The sequence below is a fragment of the Protopterus annectens genome, chromosome 8.part0, assembly GCF_019279795.1.
Source record: "Protopterus annectens isolate FY-2018-M chromosome 8.part0, PAN1.0, whole genome shotgun sequence".
Taxonomy (NCBI): Eukaryota; Metazoa; Chordata; order Ceratodontiformes; family Protopteridae; genus Protopterus; species Protopterus annectens.
The window spans coordinates 561,910,414-561,934,657 of NC_056741.1; the positions used below are offsets into that span (position 1 = coordinate 561,910,414).

Sequence of the window (24,244 nt, forward strand, 5' to 3'; positions counted from 1 at the left end):
AGGACCTGCACCTTGCCTTTCTAAATTTACAGCACATAAGGACAGATTAAGTTAACGATAAGTTCAATTACTTTTGTGGCAAACCAAAATGAAATGCATAACAGTCTTAAAAACTAAAGAGAGGAAAAGTGAAAAAATTCTTGGCATCTCCAGTACCTGCACCTCCTCCTTTTGCTAAAAGAAAGCAGCAAAACATTCATAAAGGAACTTCTGTACTCTCTCTTCCAGTCCTGGCCTTCTAAATAATAGCCTTGCTGCTCTACTCTCACCACATGAACACCTTGCTTGGTAGCCTGTTCTAATATGACACTGAAGGACCTACTTGCTAAATGAGAGGATAAGAGTCCGTGCTTTCCAAATGATTTTTCATCAGTCTTTTCAGAAAAAAAAATGCTGCCTCACATCATGCCAGACAACCTGCACACATCTTAAATATCCTGCATTCTCCTAGATATACACTATATTAGCCCAGAAACAAAGCTTACTATTAATCATCTTCCTAAAGCCAAAAATCCTGACACTAAATCCGATTATTGCTCAGTCTCCAAACTTCATTCTCCTGCAGAGCTACCTGAAAAAATATGCAATCAGCAAAACAAATTTACAAATAAAAAGTCTTCTGTGTGCCATACACAAAATGACTTCAGAAAGGGCTTTAGTACATTGACTGCCCTTCACCCAGGTGACGGATACTAAAACTACTAACATGGACAAAGGCCAAATGACAAGTGCACTTTTCATTGCTCATAAGAGGGCCTTTGACAGTGCTGATCAGGCTGTCCTACCCTAGACTTTGAGAAGGGCCTGTGACATTGCTCAGTAACTGTTTGACAGATGATTATTGGCTTTATGGCAACTTAAAGAGTGGGACAGATAAGATGGCTATGCACACTCATCTCTCTCACAAGGAGTGGGTGGTGGAGGGGATATGCTGGGGATTACCCCAAAGCTACGGCTTCTGTTGGAGACCAAGTGCTAAAAACAAAGACGTGTCACCACAGAGCAGGTGAGTACCTCTCACACAGATTTCTCTGTACAGCTAAATGAACATGACATCCAGCACATAAGGGGTTAGTGCATAACCAGAAAAAACATCAGACACCTGCAATGTGATAGCCCATGTATCCACTCCTTTCTCCTGGTCTCAGGGTACTGCATTATCAGTGTACAGTATAAAGCTGTCATGAAGAACAACGGACCACTGTGGTGCACTACAGATCCAATGTTAATGGTGGATAAGTGAAAAACGCAACTTGAGAGAGAATTTGTTTGGGTTGGGGTTGTTAAACCAATGATATGGTTCTGCTATGACTTGAAAAATCTGAACTCTTTTTCAAAAAGCTGCATTACACCAGGACTTTGATCTACTGGGCTGCATGGTTAGGCATGATCACTCTTCAGTACCTTTACTGTTCTGAAGCACCCTCCTCTCATTTAATGTTCACTCAGACGTCACTCTCTAAAGACTTGCCTATTACTACAGTTTTGTTATAAGGCTACTAAATTACTCACCCTGAAGTTTAATGGAAAAAAATGTCTTCAGCCCAAAAATTACAGTATGCGCTGTCACGTACAGCACTAACTTCCTCATACTTCAAGCTGCTCTCATTAAGGTTTGACAGCTCACAGCTTTCTCCTTCTCTCATGACCACCACTGTACTCTCATTAAAAAAGCTTGCATGCTACCTGTTACCAGAAAGGGAAAGATTTATTTATTTTACATTTGTTGACCGGGCTAGTCCAGCTGGATATATGTCCATTTTCAGTGGAGGCCCGGGGAGAAAAGCTCCACAAATTACAACAACATAAAAGGTCAAGACAAAGACAATAACAGTATAATTTGGTACATAAGTTTTAACAATTATAGTACAAGCCTAAGATTATATATTTTATATTTCAGTAGGAAAAAGGAAAAATTTATCTAAGAATAGATGAATAAGACTAATACATTTGTATTAGAAATGGTGTAGTACAAAGCTTTATAACATATTACAAAATTAGATACACCTAGTAATTTATGATAAGAGATACTAAGGTCTCACAAAAACTTAAGAAAGAAAAACACTAGAGATCAACAGATTATAGAAGAACAGCAAACAAGGATGGATTTCTAGTGTTATTTAACACATAGGTTGTGATACTATATGAAGGTGTATGATCATTCCACAGTATATACTTATTTACATGAGAAAAAATCCTAAGGAAGGTTAAGCTCACTAAAAATTAGTGAGACTACACAAGATCATGATAGGCTAGGAATTGTGGGAGTCTAGTTAATAGTTAGGTACTTAGTCTGGGTTAACACAGGGGCATAGCCAGTGTGATCTGAAGTAGGGTTTAAGCTTGCTTTTAAATAAGCTGACAGAGGATATTGAGGTTAGCTGGCTTGGGAGGATGTTCCAGGCTTTACCTACTGTATTGGAGAACAAGGTGTCACCAGCTAAGCTGTATTGGATTGGCAGCAGCCTCCCCTGTTTGCAAACTATCACATTTTTCTTACTGACCTCTTTCTAAGAACAACCTCAGACTCAATGAAACTCACTACTCACTTTAATCACACAGCCGATATGATTATCTAATCCTCTTCAGTCTATCTAAATGACAATATGTATATACCAAAACTGCTCCTACTATATGGAACTTATTACTACCTAGTCTTGGAAGATCTACAAATTGAGCCACTGGGCTACATTCATAAATATTCTCCATTTCTTCTACTAAGTTCTTCAGAAAAATGGTCTGATTAAATTTCTGTTGAATGCCGCTATACAAAGACTAAACACTATTAAGAATGTTACTTTTCTAATCTGGCTCTCGTGCATGAGATAATTTCTAATGCATGGCTTACTTATTCCAGTTTTACTCGATTTATTTCCCTACCATAACTGTACTTATGTCTGAAGTTACATTTTAAAAGTATCCATCTCTAACGTTATAAATCTTATATGCAGAGTCTTAATATCGGGAAGTAATTTAAACAAGTTTTCTTTGTCAACCAATTTAAACGGCCTTAAGCTAGGGCTACTTCAAAGTCATGCGGTTGTTCTTGTGCATTCAACGTCATGTGCTGTTCTGACTTTCCTGAAGAGTGTAATTTGTCAGGTTACTTTGCATAAACAAGCTAACCCTCAAAATGTATTGTATATACTGCAGCATCTAGCAGTCCTTTCAGTGATAAAAACAGACTTTACAGTAAGCTTAAAAAATGCTTTCTCCTCTGTTAAAACCTGGCTAAATAACACAATTACTGCTAACCCCCAAAAAGACCAAATTGTTATTGTTCACCCCAAAACATCTCCTGCATGACTTTAAAATATTTTCACTAAATAACACAGAAATTGAAATTGTAACCCAAGAAAACTACTGGGCATTATCATTGACAATAATCTCACCTTTGAATACCATATACTGAACACCATCAAAAATACACACTTTAAACTTGGTAAACTCTATAGGCACAAAGACTACATGGATATCCCCAGCCAAAATCAGTTGCCAATACATACTTACTCCCCTCCCCACTGTATGGAGCCCCCATCCTTACAAACCTGCACATACTTCTCAAAAACAAACTACAATCATGTTACTATAAAACTGCCAAATTTGCTACTGGCATATCCTATCACACGCATCACTGTCATGCCCTCAAGGAACTAAACTGGCTAGATTATGTAGAACTAATCCAATCACAAAGTAATATAGAAACCAGACAGTTGCCCAGCTTTAAAGCCTATCTTACAACCCATCCAAAAGTCTCCACTCCATTAATAAACAACTCCTAGAAGTATACAAACCCAATAAAAAAGCCTGTAAATTCCTCTATTCTTTCTCCATTTCAAAACTCTGGAATGCCATCCCCTCACACATTAACATCTTAGACTCCTTTAGGACCTTCAAACTCACTTTAAAAAAACATCTTCTCAACACCCATATCTGTCGCTGCTCTCCCCCCTAAAACTAACATACTCTATTCTACTCTGATATTTTAACTCTTTTCTCTTACTAACTACTACTTCACGTGGCTCTTCTTTGCTTCAATATGTCCCATCCTCTTTCCCATATTCTATACTTGCATTCCCCCAACTATCTTCTCTGCAACCCCACAATCTTCTCTGCCTTAATTAGCCTTCTACCAACCAACCCACCTCTTTGCATCCAATGCCACATGCATTAAAGTGATATTCCCCTCATACTCTTAACCCAGACCCTCTATCATCTCCCTCTGGTACACTATTATCCCCACCACCCTTCTAATCAGCTCTTCTCTCTGCTATTACACTTCATAAATTTCAATAATTCTTATCTGAAACTAACTCTACAACTCCAAAACTAACTGTAAAGCTACTACTCTATACAAAATAAGCCTATTATGTGTACTTCTGAAATAAACAAGGTAATACTATTAAATTTCTGTGTTAGAATATATCAATTTAACTAAACAATATTTATCTGTAGCAGAACACAAGTTAAGATGTATAAATACCTATCAATTTGTTAAATGGTTTAATGTACTTTATGTGGAGCTTTTCTCCCCAGGCCTCTGCTAAAAATGGGTTTCTGACCCAGTCGGACTTCCTCGGTCAACAAATCTCAATCAATAAATAAATAAATAAATAAAAAGGGAGTAGCATAAAGATAAAGGCATTCAAGAACACGCATTATTAGGCTTAAAGATGAACAGTAAACACAAAACAATCTTACATTTTTCCCTTAAAGACTCAATCACAGAGCCAGGTTATCTCTACCGAGAGATAGGTTCTACTTGCTTTCCTGTTTCTGAGTCACCTTTCCAGAATGTTTTCATCCTACACCTTTCCAAACACAGAGGGCAGTAATCTCATCTCCTCCTCAGCCAGTGGCCATTATAGCCCCCAAGATACACCTGTGCCTCATAAGTTGTCATGGAGACCCTCTCTTTAGCTCTCCTGCCTGCTCCGTGTGCGTCAGGAACTCTGCAATTCACCTCTCTGCCTCACCTTCTAATACAAGCAGCAGGCAGACCTCTACCACAAACGGTTTTCTTCCAGTATCAGCAGTCACTATAACACAACATGTACATAGTGTTCTGCATATATATATATATATATATATATATATATATATATACACACATATATATATACATATATATATATATATATATATATATATATACATATATATACATATATATATATATACATATATATATATATATACACATATATATATATATATATATATATATATATATATATATATATATATACATATACACACACTGACACACACACACACACACACACACACACACACACACACACACACACACACACACACACTTGTGCATTCTCCAGTCACCCACTTAAACCAAACCAGGGTCATAGGGGTGGTAGCACTTACCCAAGAACTCAGAAGGAGCATTGCACAGAAACTCATTCTGAATGGGGTACCAAACCTCTGTGAGAGAGAGAGAAACACATGCATATACCTACAGACAATTTAAATGATCCGCAACTCACCAACTGTATTGACATTACTACACTCTATGAATGACAGCAAGTCACCCGTTTCTGTCTTAGCCTGAGTCATGGCTGAAAAGAGTCAGCTAGACCAGGTCACTAACCCAATTCAACAAAACTCATGATTTGTGAGGAACATATAAAGCTGCCTTATGGGAAGACATTGCAGGAGGATATCTGACCTAAGTACAGCCTTAAATTCCCATAAATTCCTTCATCAGTCCAGCACTACCCTGAGACTCCAAGTAGGATCAACTCTTCTGCAAGGCTCTGTCCTGGGCATCCTTCAGAGACACCATCTTCAAATTGTTTTAGTTCTCTAGTTTTTTCCTTCAATTCCTGCAGACAGCTAGGCTTGAAGTAGTGGCATTTAAGACAATGCTTCATGTTGTGCTCCTTTCCCATCAGTAAAGGTAGAGCTTGTGCTAGTCCTGGATTGTTATCTTACAAATGCATGAACACTGAAAATGTCAGTGTTTTGGGCCTGGAATGTGGGAGTTTTCTTACAACCTTTACGACTAACATTCAGATTATGTAAACAGCAGACAGAAGAAATGATCGCATGAGCTGAGCATGCCCTCCTGGCCTAGTGTTTAATAAGGCACCCATGCCCCTAAGTACAAAGATGAGAAAAAAATCATAACTATGCTAAGCTAGTTGTATAATGGAAGGAAAACCTGAAAAACTACAGAAGTTATGAAAGGTCAGATCTTCCATATACTGCAGTAAGCAAAGTTGACAAAGGTACGGAAAATGTAGTACAATTTACAGGAATGCTTTGTAACTACCCATGGTAACAATGTTCCTTAGAGAAAACCACACTTAAAATAATGCTGTACCAACTACGAAAATGAACCACAGACCCTACGTTCTGATAATCTTCTCTGTATTCCCTTACTCCAGCTGATTCAGCTAGTACTGAAGAATGCTCACAGCAGTCCTTACAAGAAACACAGCTGAATAAAGCCAGTGACAGCAATATAATGCATTTTACTTAAACACTAAATATACAAATACAATTCTCAAGCTCCCTAGGTACAGCAGGCACCTGAATTTGGAAACTTGAAACTCCAGAAAACATCTTTTAAGTATTAGGAAGCAAGAAATGTGAAACTCAGCCAAATACTCAAATACTCAAAGTAAATGTACTTAAACATCAAGCCTACATTACGGATACAGCTATAACGATGAACCCTTACCATTTCAGAAGACAAAATTATACAGAGTGGGAAGCAAAGGTCATGAACATCCTAAAAGATGCCCGACTTTCTAATGTCTGGCTCTCAGGTAAGGTGATACTACTTTCAAACCTAGCTGTGCTGCATAAGTGTTTTACAACTGATTTACAGTACCAGCCAAGAACCTTCTTCTCTGACACTCTACAAACCTGCTCTGCCAAAAATATTAAAAACTGTAATTAACAGACATCTACACTTTGACAGAAAATTATAATTTTCTTGAAAATGCAAGGAACAAACACTGCAAATTAAAGAACATCTGCCAACATTAATAAACAGGTTGCAATAAATGCTGAAATTCAGCTTACTCTAGCATTCTGTGTTCCAGGATGGCAGAGCTTCCTGACAATGTAAGTTGTTGTAGTAATGCACAATACGATGGTACCAATTATTTCTTTCCACCATGGCAGCAACAGAACTGGGTCCTTCCTCCGTATATTCCTATATCCTGGATCATCAACAAGTCTGACTGTAATCTGCGAGCTACGTTTACTCACATCCTTTCTGTAATAAGGCAGGCAATATCCATTGTCTGTACATAAAAAAAAAGAAAAAAATTAAAATTAGGACAACAAAGACAGAGATGTAGAAGAAAATTCTGATGTGAGAGTATTCCCCATATCTAGAATCTTCAAGGATAACTCCTGAAAACGGTCCCAATCATTGAGATATTGTTGTGTTACGCAGCACCTGGATGTCTCCCAGTGCACAAAGTTACATTTTTGAGCCATAGCAATTACAGGGCAGCCTAGGTATAAAACTGTTTTGGCACCGTAGAAGAAGCAATCAAGCAGTCAACACCCAAAATGATCTTGTGTCAGGCTTAACAGCTGGACAACAGAAGCTAACAGAGCCCAACAGTTCTTGAAAGGTTATTTCATAAAGTGTTGTTTGTGCAAAGTAAAATTCCTAAAACCACTTACAGTATTAATGAACTGTGCACTTTTACTCACCAATGTGTGAGTGCAAAGTTGATATATGTCATATTTTAAGGAGTGTGGAGGTGTCCTTCCCCATGGAGACTGCAGGAGGGCTTTTAAATTTACTGGAAGATGTCTAGTCATTTTAATTTGCATAAAAAAAAGTGTTGAAATTACTTTTGGTGAGTTAGTATGAATATGAAGTCACGCATATAAAGTAATGCCAAACAACTGAACTATAACAAATATAAAAACAGTATAATCTACACAACATCCAACCACTATTCATACATAATGAGCAATGAACCATAATAATATGTATACAAGATAATGATCTGCCTCCAAAAGCCAGAGTTAGACAGGCAGACTATTATGAGCATCCAAGAATAGATAAGGCAGTTATCACATCCAAAATGCAAACAGGTTTGAGAAGCAGAAGAGAGGGAGCCAAATCTGGCAATTCTGCGTCTGTACATCTACTGTTATGGTGAGACATCATATGACTGTACTATATATCTCAGATGCATCGATGTTGCAGGAATAAAATACATCAAGAAGAAGGAAAAGAAATCCACTGCTTGTCACCAGCAAGTTGACTGACATTCAGCATGCTGGCATCTTACAATGGTAATTACACTTTGAGAAACACACACACACACACACACACACACACACACACACACACACGTTGTGTGTATGTATGTGTGCATGGAAGTATGTCCATAAATGGAAAATGTAACATATTGAAAGGCAAGTATTTAAGCACAACTTATTGATCACCAGCATATCCAAAAAAAAAACCCTGTAAAACATATTATATAGCAGGGAAGCCCCCCCCCCCCGCAATCCTAAGCATCGTTAACTATATACACCAACTCTGAAATCATACTACAGTGGGAAAGGGCAAATTCCCTAATCGCCACTGTTCCAAACTTCTACAAGCTTTTTTCGTGGTCAACAAGATGAACACGTGATCACTTGTCAGCAAAATATATGTGTTTGTCTATATCCATCTATCTACACAGATATAAATATATAAATACATTTTTATATATACATATATATATATATATATATATAATATATAGATATAGATATATATACAGATATATATATATATATATACGGATCCCTATCAGATGCTAGAAACTTCATATGATTAAAACTCATTTGACTGAGAACATAATACTGAAATTTCAAAATACTGAAAAATCACTTTACTGAAAGCCATAATACTGAAATCTTACAATACTAAATTTCAACATACAGAATTGAAACGTGGACAATATAAAACCAGAATAGGTGGGAGGGCTACGCCCCTACACCCACCAATGTTGGGGGCTGTGCCCCCCCATCCCCCCTAACTATATATACTAACTCCAGGATAGCACTACAGTGGGGAAAGTTTAGTTAGGGGGGTGTGGGGGGCACAGCCCCCCACACTGAGGGGTGTAGCCCACCATCTATTCTGGTTTTATTTCGCCCATTTTACAATTCAGTATGTTGCAATTTAGCATTGTAAGATTTCAGTATTATGGGTTTCAGTCAAGTGATTTTTCAGTATTTTGAAATTTCAGTCTAATGGTCTCAGTCAAACGGCTTTCAGTCAAATGAAGTTTCTATCATCTGCAAGTATATATATATATATATATATATATATATATATATATATATATATATATATAAAATGTGGTTACAGCTAATTTGAATTTGATAGACAAAGTGAACCACAGCGACAATTACATGACCAACACTTTGAGCAAGAATCTGCTTGAGTGACTGCTGCTTTGGTTGTCAAAGAGAAGTGGGTTTTTGGTATGGCTGGGAGTTTGTGTGCAAATGTGTGTGTCAGGGTTAGAGTAAGAGTTAGGTAAGGTGATACAGTTAGTGCATGTGCGAGTGTGTGTGGGTTAGGGTTAGAATAAGGGTCGAGTAAGGGGCTAGAGATTTAGGTATGTGGGTTAAACAGAGGTAATCCAGAGGCTTGCGTGAAGTCTGGTACCCTACCGGTGACCTAGAGAGTGACAGGTCTAACAAGTAACAGAGTATAAAGGATTAGTCCACAGAAAAATCACTTTAGCTTGCAGATCTAGGAGACTCTCTCTCCGATACCCTCCCCCTCCGTGAGGAATAAAGACATCTTGTTGAAGTTTCCAGTAATTTATTTGGTTAAGTAGGCAGACAGATGGCTCATGTAAGGGGATATACTTAGTATGTGGGGGATGCAGCGAATGCCTAAGCGGTCTTGATTACTGACAGTGTTGCAGAAAGTATTTACTTTTTTTTAAGGTAAGATATATGGTTTGGTATGGGACATGGTTAGGGCTATGCTTCACACACTCCTGCCCACCTTAGTAATACGTGAAAACCCTAACTCTGCGAACTTCTCCCCTACCACAACCCTAACTGTACACCTTCCTGAACTTTATACCTTTAAAAAAATAAATAAATAAATACAAATTCTGTTAACACTATCACTACTCAAATTTGTGCTGAATTTTGGCAGGGTTATGGTTAGTACATCAGAAAAAAGTACAGTTTTGTACCTATCATAAATGTAGATGTCCGATAGGTATGCATCTGCAGTCATCACATATGGGTTGTCCTGCCTCAGGCAGCCCTTCGGTCGGCCGGATTCCAAAGTCTGGGTCCGGCGTCGGCTGATGTCGCCCTTTTCCCCGACGTGAGAGCGCCTGGGGTATAAAAGCGTCAGCCGACGCCATCTTCCTTAGTTTTTCTTGCCCCAGATGCCAGGTGCCCTCTAAGGAAGGCTAAATTTGGAGGAATGCAATAAATTCCAAACATGCACAGAAATATATATATGCATAAATATATATATATATATATATATATATATATATATATATACACATATATAAAACAAATACACCATAATAGATAACCCCAGCAAGCTATGAGAGGGATAAGTACCCAATAAATACCACAGAGGGGAAGGAGGGAGGGTAAGCCTGACTGCAGATGCATACCTATCGGACATCTACATTTATGGTAGGTACAAAACTGTACTATGTCCTTCACGGATGCATCTGCAGTCATCACATATGGGTAGAATACCACAGCCAATCTGGGGGTGGAGGATCTATGTAAAGGATGGTGTAGCTAAAATGCCCTGCAGGACTGCTGTAGCAAAGCCTGCTCTGGATCTGGAATATAAAGGTAAATTGTAATGCTTGGAAAATGTATGCACGGAGCTCCATGTAGCAGCTTCTAAAATGTCCTTTGGTAGCCACCCCTCTTAAGAAGGCTGTGGAGGTGGCTGTGGCTCTGGTCGAATGAGGTCTAATGTTAGCTGGCACAGTTTTTCCATGAAAGGAGTAACAAAAACGAATGCAGTTTCCTATCCATTTAGAAATTGGATGTTTTGAAATTGCTTTTCCTTGTGCACTAGCAGCATATGCTACAAACAGCTGGTCAGTTTTTCTGTAACTTTTAGTTCTGTCCAAGTAGTAGCGCAAATGTCTGTGTATGTCCAGGGTGTGCAGAAGCTTTTCCCCTTTGTTTTGTGGATTTGGAAAGAAGGTAGGCAGGTGAATAGCTTGGTTTAATGAGACCCTGGATACCACCTTTGGCATAAATGATGGATTGGTTCTCAAAGAGACTCTGTCTTGATGAAAGATAAGGAATGGCTGTACTGCCATGAGGGCCTGTAACTCAGATACTCTTCTTGCTGAGGTTATGGCCAGAAGGAAAGCAGTCTTCCAAGACAGGAACTGTAGTTCAGCAGAAGCTGCTGGTTCAAAGGGAGGCAGTGTTAGTTTTTCCAACACGAAGTTAAGGTCCCAAGTAGGCACTGGTGGACTCCTTGGGGGATTAATGTTTTTAATTCCTCTTAGAAACTGTCTTAGGAGAGGATGAGAGAAGACAGGTGGATCAGTATTGTACTCTGCTGAAATTGCTGAAGCATGAATTTTAATGGAAGAGTAAGACAGGCCATTGTGGAGCATTTATGCCAAATATTCCAGGATATGTGCCATGTTCATAACTGTTGCATCTAGGCCCTTTGAGGTGCTCCAGGTGCGAAATCTTTTCCATTTTGCTGAGTATGCCTTTCTTGTGGAAGGCCTGCGAGCTTCCATGATGATATCCTTCACTCTCTTGGATAGCTTATCCTGGTGATGAATCAAGGTATTTTCCAGGCAGCTAGTTGTAATGTTTTCAGGTTGGAATGCAGAGTTTTGTAATTGTGCTGTGTCAGGAGAAGCGGCCATTGTGGAAGAAGCCATGGTTTCGTCCGTGACATGCTCTTTAGCAATGGGTACCAGTGCTGTCTTGGCCAGTCCGGAGCTATCAGAACCACTCTTGGCTGCTCTTCAGTAAGACCTTGGTCATTAATGGAAGAGGTGGGAATGTATACACTGTTAGAGTTTTCCAGCTGAAAGAGAGGGCGTCCACTTTCCATCCTTGTGGGTGGTATGTCCTTGAGCAGAATTTCTCCAGCTGATGATTGTGTGGGGAGGCAAAGAGGTCTATGTCCGGTCTCCCCCATGATTGTGTTATCTGATGGAAGATGTCTGGGTGCAGCATCCATTCGTGTGCATCCATGATGTTCCTGCTTAAGCTGTCCGCCAGTATATTGTCCTTTCCTGGTACAAACTGAGATTGCAGTTGTATATTGAGTGTCAAGGAAAGTTCCCATAGATTCATTGCCAGTCTGCAAAGAGGGTAGGAATGGGTGCCTCCTTGCTTGTTTATGTACCATATAACTGTAGTGTTGTCTGTCCTTATTAGCATATGGCCTTGATGTAGAAATAACTTGAAGGCCTCGATTGCATGCATCACTGCCAGCATTTCCTTTTGGTTTATGTGCATGCGTAGCTCTTTTTGTGACCATAGTCCTTGAATGCACCTTCCCTCCATGTGCGCTCCCCATCCGTGGTCTGAAGCGTCCGTTGTAATGGTTTGGCTGGCTATTGGTTTGCTGAAGGGCAGACCCCTGTTTGACTGGCTTGCTTGAGCCCACCACAGAAATTCCCTTTGCAGGCATGGGATGAGTGCTATCAAAGTTTCCAAGTTGTGACTGTGCTGAGTCCATAAACTCCTTAGGTACCATTGTAGTTTCCTCATATGTAGCCTTGCTTGAGGAATCAGAAGAATGCAAGAAGCCATGTAACCCAGGGCCTGCAGGATTTTCCTTGCAGTCAGCTGAGTTTGTCTTGACAGGTTTTTGAAGTAATCCGGTAGTTGACTTTGTTTTTCTTCTGTGAGGAAAGCCATTTGGGTGGTTGTGTCTAGATCCGCACCCAGAAAAGTTATTCTTTGGGATGGTACAAGTCTGGACTTGTGAATGTTGACTGTATATCCCAAGGCCTGAAGAAGGTTGATGGCATAATTCAAGTGTTTTTCCAAAATTTGTTGGCTGTCCGCTTGTATAATGCAGTCATCCAAATACGGGTATATTTGCATCCCCTGAAGTCTGCAGTGTGCAATTACTGATGCCAGGCATTTCGTGAATACTCTGGGCGTGGTAGATAAGCCACAGGGCAATGCTGAGAATTGATAATGCTCTGAACCTGCAAGAAATCTGAGGTGTCTTGCAGCTTTGTCTGATAGGGACATACAGGTATGCCTCCTTGAGGTCCAGAGTTACCAGCCAAGACCCATTGCCCAGCATGGGAAGGAGTTGCTGTAGAGTCAGCATTTTTAATTTTGGCACAATGAGATAAGTATTTAGTGTGGACAAGTCGAGAATAGGCCTCCATTGCTTTTCTTTTCTTGGAACAAGGAAGAGTCTGGAATAAAATCCTTGGCCTTGTTCTGAGAGAGGAACCTTTTCTATTGCTTTCATTTGCATTAAGTTGGAGATTTGCTTCAAAGCCTCTGCCCTTTGATTTGGTGGCAGGTCTGGCATGCCTTTTCTTTTCGGTAATGTGTGGAAATGGAACCTGTATCCTTTGTCTATTATTTGCGGAGTCCATTTGTCCCTTGTAATAATGTGCCAATTTTCTGAAAATAAGGAAAGCTTTCCGCCCAAAGGTGTTTCCAATTGAGCCCTGGTTGGCGTTGTCAAAGTAAAGTCATTGAGTCTGTCCTTGTGCAGCAGTTGTAGGCCCTGCACTACCTCTCTGGTTGGGAGGCTGCCATTGACGTCCTCTGTAGGAGCCTCTAGCTTGCCCTCTACCTCTGGCACGCCTGTTCTTGCCCCTCTGAAATCTCTCTGTGTCTGGAAAGGACCAGTTCTTGGAAGGCCAATTTCTGCTGAATCTTGGTGGTTGGACTTGCATAAAATCGTTGACTGTTTGTACAGATTTTGGCTTTTCTTCAAATTTCTTTAAGACCTCCTGAGCAGTGGAGCCAAATAACTTTTGCTTTTCCAGTGGAGCATCCAGAAGCTTTGCTTTAACATGGTCTGGCAGAGATTGTTCCTTCAGCCAGGCATGCCTACATATGACTGCACCTGTCATAGCTGACCTACATGAAGCTTCCAATGCATCATAACCACACTGCAAGAAATGGTTGCTAACCTGTTGAGAGTTATGTACCAGATCCTGAAGTGATTTGCGATCTAGGGGTTCAGGGGAAGACAGTTTTTTATGCAATTCATCTAACAAATACTCTTGGTACTGTATCATATGAAATTGACAGTTTAAAGCCCTCATAGAAAGGGTAGCAGAAGTATACACTTTTTTACCCCATCGCTCTAAAGCCCTGGACTCCCTTTCAGAGGGGAGTGGATTTTTTGTAGTGACAGCTGCAACCCCTTTAGGGCCCTGGGAAATAGTTTCTGGATCAGCAGAGTGGGCCTTGTAAAGGAAAAGATGTGATTCCGGGACCCTGTAGTACCTATCGGGTTTGGCAGGAGCCGGAGGGAGAGTGTCAGGGTTTGTTCTAGACTCAGAGTACACATCATCAATGACATTCAAAACAGGGGGAATAGCCAAAGGTCTATGCTGAGGCAAATGCAAGAAGGTCCTTAATCTCTTCCTGGAATCAGAGAATTCCTGGCCCTGCCATTGGAAATGCTCCCTCATAGTGGGCAGAGTTTCCCCAAAAGACAGTTCTTCAGGAGGGGAGGCCGAAGGGATAGATTCCTCTGCATCAGAATCCTCGTAGGCCGAAAAAACCTCCTCCTGGTAGTCCGAGAGAGCAAAGCCATCAGAGGCCTCATCTGAGGAGAGGGGATCAAAGGGCTCAACCCGGGGCCTTTTTTCTGTAGGAGGTTGAGAGCCCCTGTCTGGATGAGGCTGAGAGCCCCTAATCAATGAAATAAGGTCCTCTGCTAGACTAAGGATCTGAGAACCTGTAGAGGGTCCATGAGGGAAAACCCTGGGAGGCATAGATTTTGATTGTTTAGCAGCGTTTGTCCTAGAGAATGCCTTAATAGACATGGATGCAGGAGGCCTGGCTGCACCACGTGCTGGTGTAGTTTTGTCTAAGGGAATGGTGTCGGAAGGTTCCTGGACACCAGTTTCCAATGGAGATTCAACAACCGATACAGTAGTGGCCTCCGGGGCCGAGGTTGTCGGTTGTACGGGTTTGGTGGACGGAAGTACCAAGTACTCGGTTTCAGCCGAGACACTTGTGGTAGGCCTGGCCGTGGTTTCAGCCGAAACCGCGGACCGCGTGTGTCGGTCCTTGTCCTTCCGTTTCTTTATTAAATGAGAAGTCGGAGTCTCCGACGGCATATTGTAAGCAAAACTAGCCCCAAAAAATTCCTCTGCAAACTCCGACCGACGTCTTAGAGTGCGTCGGTTGAAGGAAGCACAGGCGGAACAGGCTGAGACATCGTGGTCTGGGCCTAGGCAAGGTAGGCAGTAAGAATGGAAATCCTTAGGAGGTATTTGTTTCCCACAAGTTAAGCAATTATTAATTTTATCTGACATTGGCTGAGGCAAGAAAGAGTCCCCAACGGGGTACTTAGCTTTTGAAGTCTTCGGTTTAGCTGAAGTACAGGAGCTGGCCGACCGGCACTTGCGAACTGCTTCTGCTTCGGGCACCACGCGGCAAGAAAGACTGGGGAAGATGGCGTCGGCTGACGCTTTTATACCCCAGGTGCTCTGACGTCGGGGAAAAGGGCGACATCAGCCGACGCCGGACCCAGACTTTGGAATCCGGCCGACCAAAGGGCTGCCTGAGGCAGGACAACCCATATGTGATGACTGCAGATGCATCCTTGAAGGACATGAAATCTGTTTCCTTTTCTGATGTATTGCGTGTTTGTTATTTGTGTTGTCAGTATTATGAACTGTCAACATGTTTTGTTTGATGTTTTGTGTTTCAAACATTTAACATGTCGAGCAGTCATGATATAATAAAAAATATATATATTACATATATATATATATATATATATATATATATATACATATATATATATAATATATGTGTGTGTATATATATATATATATATATATATATATATATATATATATATATATACACACACACACACACATATATATATATATACACACACACACACACACACACACACACACACACATATATATATATATATATATATATATATATACACACACACATATATATATATATACACACATTTTATATATACACACACACACACACACACACACACACACACATACATACATACATACACAGAGTGGATATAAAAAGTGTACACACCCCTGTTAAAATGCCAGGTTTTTGTGATATAAAAAAATTAAACCACAATAAATAATTTCAAAACTTCTCCCACCTTTAATGTGACCTATGACCTGTACAATTAAATTGAAAAAAAAAACAAAACTGTTAGGGGAAAAAATATAAAAAACAAAAAACGTACAACACGTTGGCTGCATAAGTATGCACACCCTCAAACCAATACTTTGTTGTCTGTGCACACCCTTAAAAGTAATACTTTGTTGAAGCACTTTTTCATTTAATTACAGCATTAAGTCTTCTTAGGCACACACCTGCCACCAATAAAAAAGACTGATTAACCCCCAATAAAGTTCAGCTGTCCTAGTAGGATTTTCCTGACATTTACTCAGTTGCCTGCTACAGCAAAAGCCATGGTTCGCAGACAGCTTACAAAGCATCAAAGGGATCTCATTGTTGAAAGGTATCAGTCAGGAGAAGGGTACAAAACAATTTCCGTAGCATTGGATATACCATGGAACACAGTGAAGACAGTCATCAAAAAGTGGAGAAAATATGGGACAACAGTGACGTTGCAAAGAACTGGATGTTCCACCAAAATTGATGAAAAAGCAAAATGAAAATTGGTCAGAGAGGCTGCCAAGATACCTACAGCAACACTGAAGGAGCTGCAGGAATTCCTGGCAAGTACTGGTTCTGTACTACATGCGACAACAATCTCCCATATTATCCATATGTCAGGACTATGGGGTGAAGGAAGCCTTTTCATACACAGAAAAACATCCAGGCCTGGCTAAAATTTGCAAAACAATACATCAAGTCTCCCAAAGGCACGTGGGAAAATGTGTTATGGTCTGATGAGACCAAGGTTGAACTTTTTGGCCACAATTCCAAAAGGTACGTTTGGCGCAAAAAATACACTTCGCAGCACCAAAAGAGCACCATCTCCTCTGTGAAGCATTTAGTTGTACTTGGAGCAGAAAACACAGCACTTAGCTAACTACTTGGAAATGGCCTATTATGTTATTGGGCAGCCCTGTTTACCCAGGAAAAGAGCAGACAACTGGTCAGTCTGTCTAACAGATTGCATACTTTCTAAATAATATTTCAAACCTCTGTGAACATTCATTCACCAGTACAAAATAACTCTCCTCTGTTTTCATGCTTAGAACAGAAAACTGGAGACTGAACAGATTTACACAAGGTAAAGTCTGAGACATGCATAAAGTACTCTTACGAGAATACCTCATTAGGGCCTCTAATTCATAAATTCTTCTAGCAAAAATTACTGAATAAAAATATTTTCAACGGAGTCAGGAAACATTACGGACATTTTTTAAAAGGCAAAGTCAGCTTCTTTGTAGCAAAACACAAATCCTAAGCTGGAGCCACTGGATGCTTACATTGTCTTAAATGTAAAAACACATTCAAGAACTGCTTAACAACTATATTTGTAACTAAATGAGGTTTCATAGGTAATCAGGCAGGAATGGCTGAAATATGACCTTTAACAAACAGAAAGCCAAACCTGCAGTGAATAAACACTAAACACTGTTATACTTGAGGGAATAAAACACTTTATGTACATTAACAAACATGTTTCTACACTTAGCTAGTAGCTATCTAAAGAAAAGCATCAGTTTTCCAGGCGTGTTTACAAGGAGCTCTAGAGCAGAATTTGTTTCGTTGTCTGTTTGGAAAGGAGGCAAATAGATCTACTCGAGGTGTTCCCCACTACTGGATCAACTCCTGGAAGACCCCCTTGTTCAATTTCCATTAGTGAGGGTCTGTCCTGGTCCTGCTCACCTTGTCTACCACTATAGTTTACTCTGACAAAGTAAGATGCAGGAGGGTTACAGTTCTGTACAGCTAGCTCTCAAGCCACCAGAACCAGCCACAGAGAGTACAACCTGGTGCTCCCCTGTTTATGTACCACAAATTTGTGGTGCTGTCTGTAATCACCTGAAGAGGTTCAGCAGACCATAGATGAACAGATTTCAAGTCACAGATCACAGCCAACATGTCTTGACATTTATGTATTTCAGTCTGTCTGAGGCATTCCACAGGCCTTGCACCTTTACTCCACAGAAGCTGCTCCCCAAGCAAAATTTGAGGTGTCTGTAGTTACAGACTGAATTCAAATCTGAGAAGAGAAGGGGATATCTGGATTTAGAGCCATATGGTTGCTGTGTTCCACCAGTGCAGTTCCTTTTTGATAAAGCCCAAAACTGAAATCGTAAATTCCAGAGGATGAAGATGTTGGGTCCATTTTTTTTTTTTGTTCAAACCACTCAATTTTTCTCATGTGTAATCTGGTGAGAGGACTCCTGAGAATCAGAGAAGCTGAGAAACCTAGAATCCTGAGATATTCTCTTGCAGAAGTCAGAGACTGACTGGAGAAGCTCACTAAAGTTTCCAGATAAAAATGCACCTTCTCCTACACAAGGAAAACCTTTTGCTGACAAGTGACTAAAAGAAAAAACAGAGCCACAATCATGTGTGATGGAGTCAAGGAGGATTTCTGTGCATTCATCCACAAGCCCAGACTGTAAGATGAGATGAAATTCATACAGACTCTCGACATCTGGGAAAAGACTCTGCAAAGATAAGTAAGTCATCTAAAAAATGAAATATGTGAATGCCTTGCAGTCTACAATGAGCTATCACTGGAGCTAGATACTTTGTAAACACCCTTGGAAATTTATACAACCCAAAGGTTAATGCAGAGAACTGATAATGCAATCCAGACACGGAGAATATGAGAAATTTCATGAAGCCTGTGGCTATAGGAATATGATGATATAAGACTGTTTTAGGTCTAAAGTTACCATAACATTCAAAAGGAGGAATGAGAGATCGTCTAAAGAGACAGCATTTTGCATTCTGGCACTTTCACATACAGAGTGAGAAAGGAATGGAAAGAACTAAAACTGGTCTCTAAGAAATATCCTCCTTTGGTGCCAGAAACATTCTGGTATAGAAGCCTTCAGCTCTTTGAGCTAAAGGAACTAGTTCTATGACTCCTAGGGCAAGTAAGTGATGAAGAACCAGGGGAAAAAACTCTGTCCGGTTCAGAGAATGGAAAGAAATCTCTAAGAAAGAAGGTATTTCTATCCAGTGCCAGCTGTATCCTCCGTGAACCACTTTTAGCACCCAAGAATTCAAAATATTATGTTGACAAAGCAGAATGTAAACAGCCAATTTCTGGGACAGATTTCAAGAGAGAGGTGCAGAAGGGATAGAAAGCTGGCATAGACGGTGCAAAGTGTTAGACTGTCCCTTTCTTTGGAAAAGATCCTTGTTTCTTGTTTTCCCCTCCTGCCAACTCATTTTTGCCATAAGTTGTCAGGGATTGCTATGGAAAACACCCCAGCCATACTGGGTTACCCCCTCCTTCCACACATTCAGACCTCAAACTGAAAGCGTGAAAACTAAAGGAGGTTGTGAATCAGTATTCATTCCAGATAAATAAACTCCACCTAAAAACAACCTCAAGGTTATGCTGCTAATCATCAGGAGTCTCAACACGAAACTACACTCCCTGGAAGCTGTCCTCACCTCACATTTTTTAAATGGAAAAGGGGATCTGAGAGATTTGTAAAGGAGGCTTGGGATATCTTAGACACTCTCTCCCGAATTAACTTCCCCCCTTAATCTATAAGCACTTGGATTACAAACCAGTTATTTAATATTAGGAGGAGGTCTAGACTCTTGTGGCAGGAAAGTATAGCCTACACCCTTCTAAGATGGGAACCGCTGGTTGAAGACTCATTGTGTCTGTTAGTCTGTAAGTGTCCAAATTCTGGTATTAGCACTTGGTCTTCAAACCAGTTACTTTACATTGGAAGGGTTATGGTCTAGGCTCTTGCGGCGGAAGTGTGTGGCCTACCACCTTCGAAGCTGGGAATTGCTGGTGAAGGCTTATTGCACTTGTTATTCTTAGTGCCTTTATTCTGGTGTAAGCACTTGGGTTCCAAACCAGATACTTTACATTAGGAAGATTTGTGGTCCTGAAGTGCCTTAGTTCTGGCTTAAGCATTTCTGCTCCAAAAACGATTGTTTTACATTAGGAAGGTTTGTGGTCTAGACTCTTGTAGCAGGAGAGTGTGACCTAAACCCTGCTATGCTGGGAACTGCTGGTGAATTGCTGCATTATTTTAACTGCTTTCTGCTGTTGCAACTGTGATATTATGTACTATGAATTTCTAGTACTTCTGCATTTTATAGCATAAATTGATGGATTAGTTAAACTGCTTTCTCCTTCTGTGACTGTGATTTTATGCACATTGAATTTCTAGTACTTCTGCATTTTACAGCAGAGGCTAGATTCAGACTCACTGAATCTAGACTGTTTGGTATCACTTGAGCACTAAAACCAGCTCTTCACTGAGATACTGAAACATCCAAGGCACCCGTTGCTTCCAACTAACTGTAAGTGCCTGTTTTTGCTCTAATACCTTTATAACCTGTATTTGCATTCCATTGTCTGTTTGAATTGTCTGAACTATTTTTTGTCACATTTTACTGTACACTGTACTAGTTCAGCTGTAGCACTGTCTAGTTCTGAGTTTGTTTTGTAATGTGAGCATCAACTTTAAGCCACCTTTGTTGTTGAAGGCCATTCTGCACCCTTCTGTGAGGAGAGTGCTGTCTGGGTCCCACCTAATCGAGGATGATTGGACTAGAGCTCAGACACAGCATTCTTACTGGCTAGATTGAGTTATTTTCTTGTTTTATTTAAGCCCCAGGTTTGCACTTGTTTGCGTGTAGTGCTCCATTGTACATTGCCATGTAGTGGTGGTTATACAGAAAAAAGAAGTTATGTACTCACCATAACGTTCCATCTGAGTAGGTACTTCATTTGTCTGTCATTTCATTGTGTACTTCATCACCCACCATGCCCCAGGACCCCCATTCCACGTTTCTGGAAACATTGGGAAACATAAAGGTCCTACCAAACACCCTAATATTGGGTGATTTCAATTACCCAAACATTAACTGGGAGAACTACTCAAGTACCAACTCCCTTGCCCAACATTTCCTAGAATTTATAAACTCAAATGCCCTGGTTCAACTGGTCAACACTCCCACCATAGGAGACAACATATTGGACCTGGTCATCACCAACATGGACGACCGGTGCAACCCCTCGCTGGTTAGATCTGACCATAAACAAATTACTTTGGATATCCACATTCTGCCCCCACCCCCGGTCAAGGAAACCACTGTAAAAAACTTTTTAAAGGCAAACTTCACGTTACTTAAGACTGAGGTGGAAAGTTTCAAAGCCCCCATAAAACAATGAAAAAGTGCCAGGAAACGTTGAAACTCGGTTCAAACAGTTTATTCCACAAACTTTTAAAACCAATGAAACGGCAAAGGCAAACGATAACTTATATCAAAGCCCCCATGCTGAAGGATAAGACTGTCCAAGCTATAAAATCCTTTACTAATGCATTCTACGGGCACCTACAAGAATGCATGGATCGTGCCATCCCAAGCAAAACCAAGACTCACTCCTCCAAGAAAAGGAAACCAGTCTGGTGGACTCCTGCCATAAACAAGCTATACAATAGAAGGAGGAAACTATCTGCTCGGAGTTAGTGCAGAATGGCACAAAATACACTGAACCGACCGATATCGCCAACATCCTGGCAGACAGGTTCAGCGCAAACTTCACCCCCAAAAGGGCCCATAACCATACCAGAAGAATGTAGAGTCCCTGAAATCACTGACACTCAGGTTGAAACAGCCCTCTCCAAAGCCAAAAACACAGCATCAATGGGACCGAATGGTGTCCCAGGCTGTGCCCTACACGAGCTCAAAGACGAACTAACTCCTCACCTAAACACACTGTTAAAATTCTGCATCTACACAGGCTACATACCCATAGAGTGGCGCACAGCAATGGTTATTCCACTCCACAAAGGTGGAGCCACAACAGATCCCGGGAACTATCGCCCTATAAGCCTGACTAGCTTGGTCTGCAAGGCTATGGAGCACATCATCATGAAACTCATTAACAGAGACATTGGGAACCTCCAAAGACAGGACCCCACCTAGTTCGGCTTTGTTAAGGGCAGATCGTGCCTCCTAAACCTGGTGGACTTCTTTGAGACAGTTACCAAGGCTACAAATGAGGGAAAGGTGGTACACACAGCCTACCTAGACCTCACAAAGGCCTTAGAAACCATTCCCTATTCTGGTATTATAGACAAGCTCACCAGCCTGAACATAAACCCCTATGTCACAGGATAGGCTGCCAACTGGCTCACGGACAGAACCCACATGGTCAGAGTTGCAGGAGCTAGGTCCAACTCTAAAGCAATTACAAGTGGCGTTCCCCAGGGCTCAGTCCTAGCACCCCTCCTGTTCGGCATATACTTCTCAGAGGTACAGGCAAGCACAGAAGGACTATGGCTGGCCACGGTCGCAGACGACTGCAAACTAGGGGCTATAATTAACTCTCCGGCTGACACAGACAGCCTCCAAAAGGGTCTCACTGAGAAGGATACCTGGTGTCAAAATCATGGCCTCAAGCTAAATGCCAAAAAGTGCATAGTCATCCCCTTTGGAAAAAACAAAGTACCCACAAACTACCACGTCCCCTAAATACGGGAGAAGTAATAAGGGATCTGGGGACCCAAGTAGATAGTAATCTCACCTTTGATAATCACATAGTCAAAGTGGTTAGAAAATCATTCAACATGGCCCACCTAATCACAAAAGGGTTCGCATCCAGATCAAAAGAGGTCACTGTGCCCCTCTACTCATCACTCGTCAGACCCATCATAGAGTACAATGCCCCATTTGTGATGTACCTTACAAGACACCTGCAGCAGCTGGAAAGACCACAGAAGTACCTCACCAAGAAGATCACTGGCCTCAAACAGATGCCCTATGCAGCTCGACTGAAGAAACTCCAGCTGTACTCTGTTGCATACCGTCTACTCAGATGTGATCTCTGCCTGACATACAAGGCCATATCCAACCAGAATTGATGGTCATGCTCCACCTAAAAAAAACCTTATCCCCTCGAGCCACACGCTCTAGGTATCTAAACCTCACCACAACAATAAATAGGACGTGCTGGAGGGATAGATTCCTGTCCCAGAGACTTCTCATGCTTTGGAACAAGATTCCAATCTACATTAGGCAGAGCTCCTTGCTAACACTCTTCAAAAGAAACCTTGACGAGTGGATGGGAAACAGAAAGTTTACCCCGGGGATCACTTCAGTGGCTCTGCTGGACAGAGGCACTGGGAACTAATCTAAGGGGGCAGTGAAAGCCAACACATTCTGGCTAGGCTTATAAAAGCCTTCAGGCAGATAGCCTAGTACCTACCTATGAACCTATAAGTCCTCCAAAGCAAACTATGAGTCCAAATTAGCTTCCTCAACAAAGGACAACCACAAGGCATTCTCTAGTTACATCTGTAACCTAAAAGGAAAGGCCCAGATTTGTACAGAACTGGTAGTTAATGATACCATATATATTGAGCCTGTGGACATAGCTAACCTGTTAGCCGACAGGTTCCATGAAAAATTCACCCCCATGTCCCCACCACACGTACCCCAATGACATCCCTACCACCTGCCTCCTACCTTGTATCTCTAAACAGCAGGTCTTAAATGCCCTCTCTAAGGCCAACAATACAGCATCTATGGGACCTGATAACATCCCAGGCAGAGTCCTACAAGGGCTCCTACATGAATTAGCTACACCACTGGTTACTGTTTTCATCATAGTCTAAGCACCGGCTTCATACCAACTGAATGGAAAACAGCCACCATTACTCCCTTGCACAAAAGTGGTGCTTCCACTGATCCCAGGAACTATAGACCTATTAGCCTGACAAGCCTTATCTGCAAGGCCATAGAGCAAATCATCATGGACCTTATCAACAAAGATATAACTAATCTCAAAACACTTGACCCTACTCAGTTTGGATTTGTCAAAGGGAGATCATGCCTGTTAAACCTGGTGGACTTCTTTGAGACA

General features: G+C 41.0%; 1 protein-coding gene across 1 annotated transcript in view; it reads right to left on the reverse strand.

The window, feature by feature from the left end:
• EIF2AK3 (eukaryotic translation initiation factor 2 alpha kinase 3) overlaps positions 1 to 24,244 on the reverse strand; it is a 928,830-nt gene that overhangs the window by 348,553 nt on the left and 556,033 nt on the right. Inside the window, exon 9 of the mRNA XM_044079283.1 lies at positions 7,048 to 7,271. Coding sequence (XP_043935218.1) covers positions 7,048 to 7,271 — 224 coding nt within the window. The remainder of the gene's footprint in view (positions 1 to 7,047; positions 7,272 to 24,244) is intronic.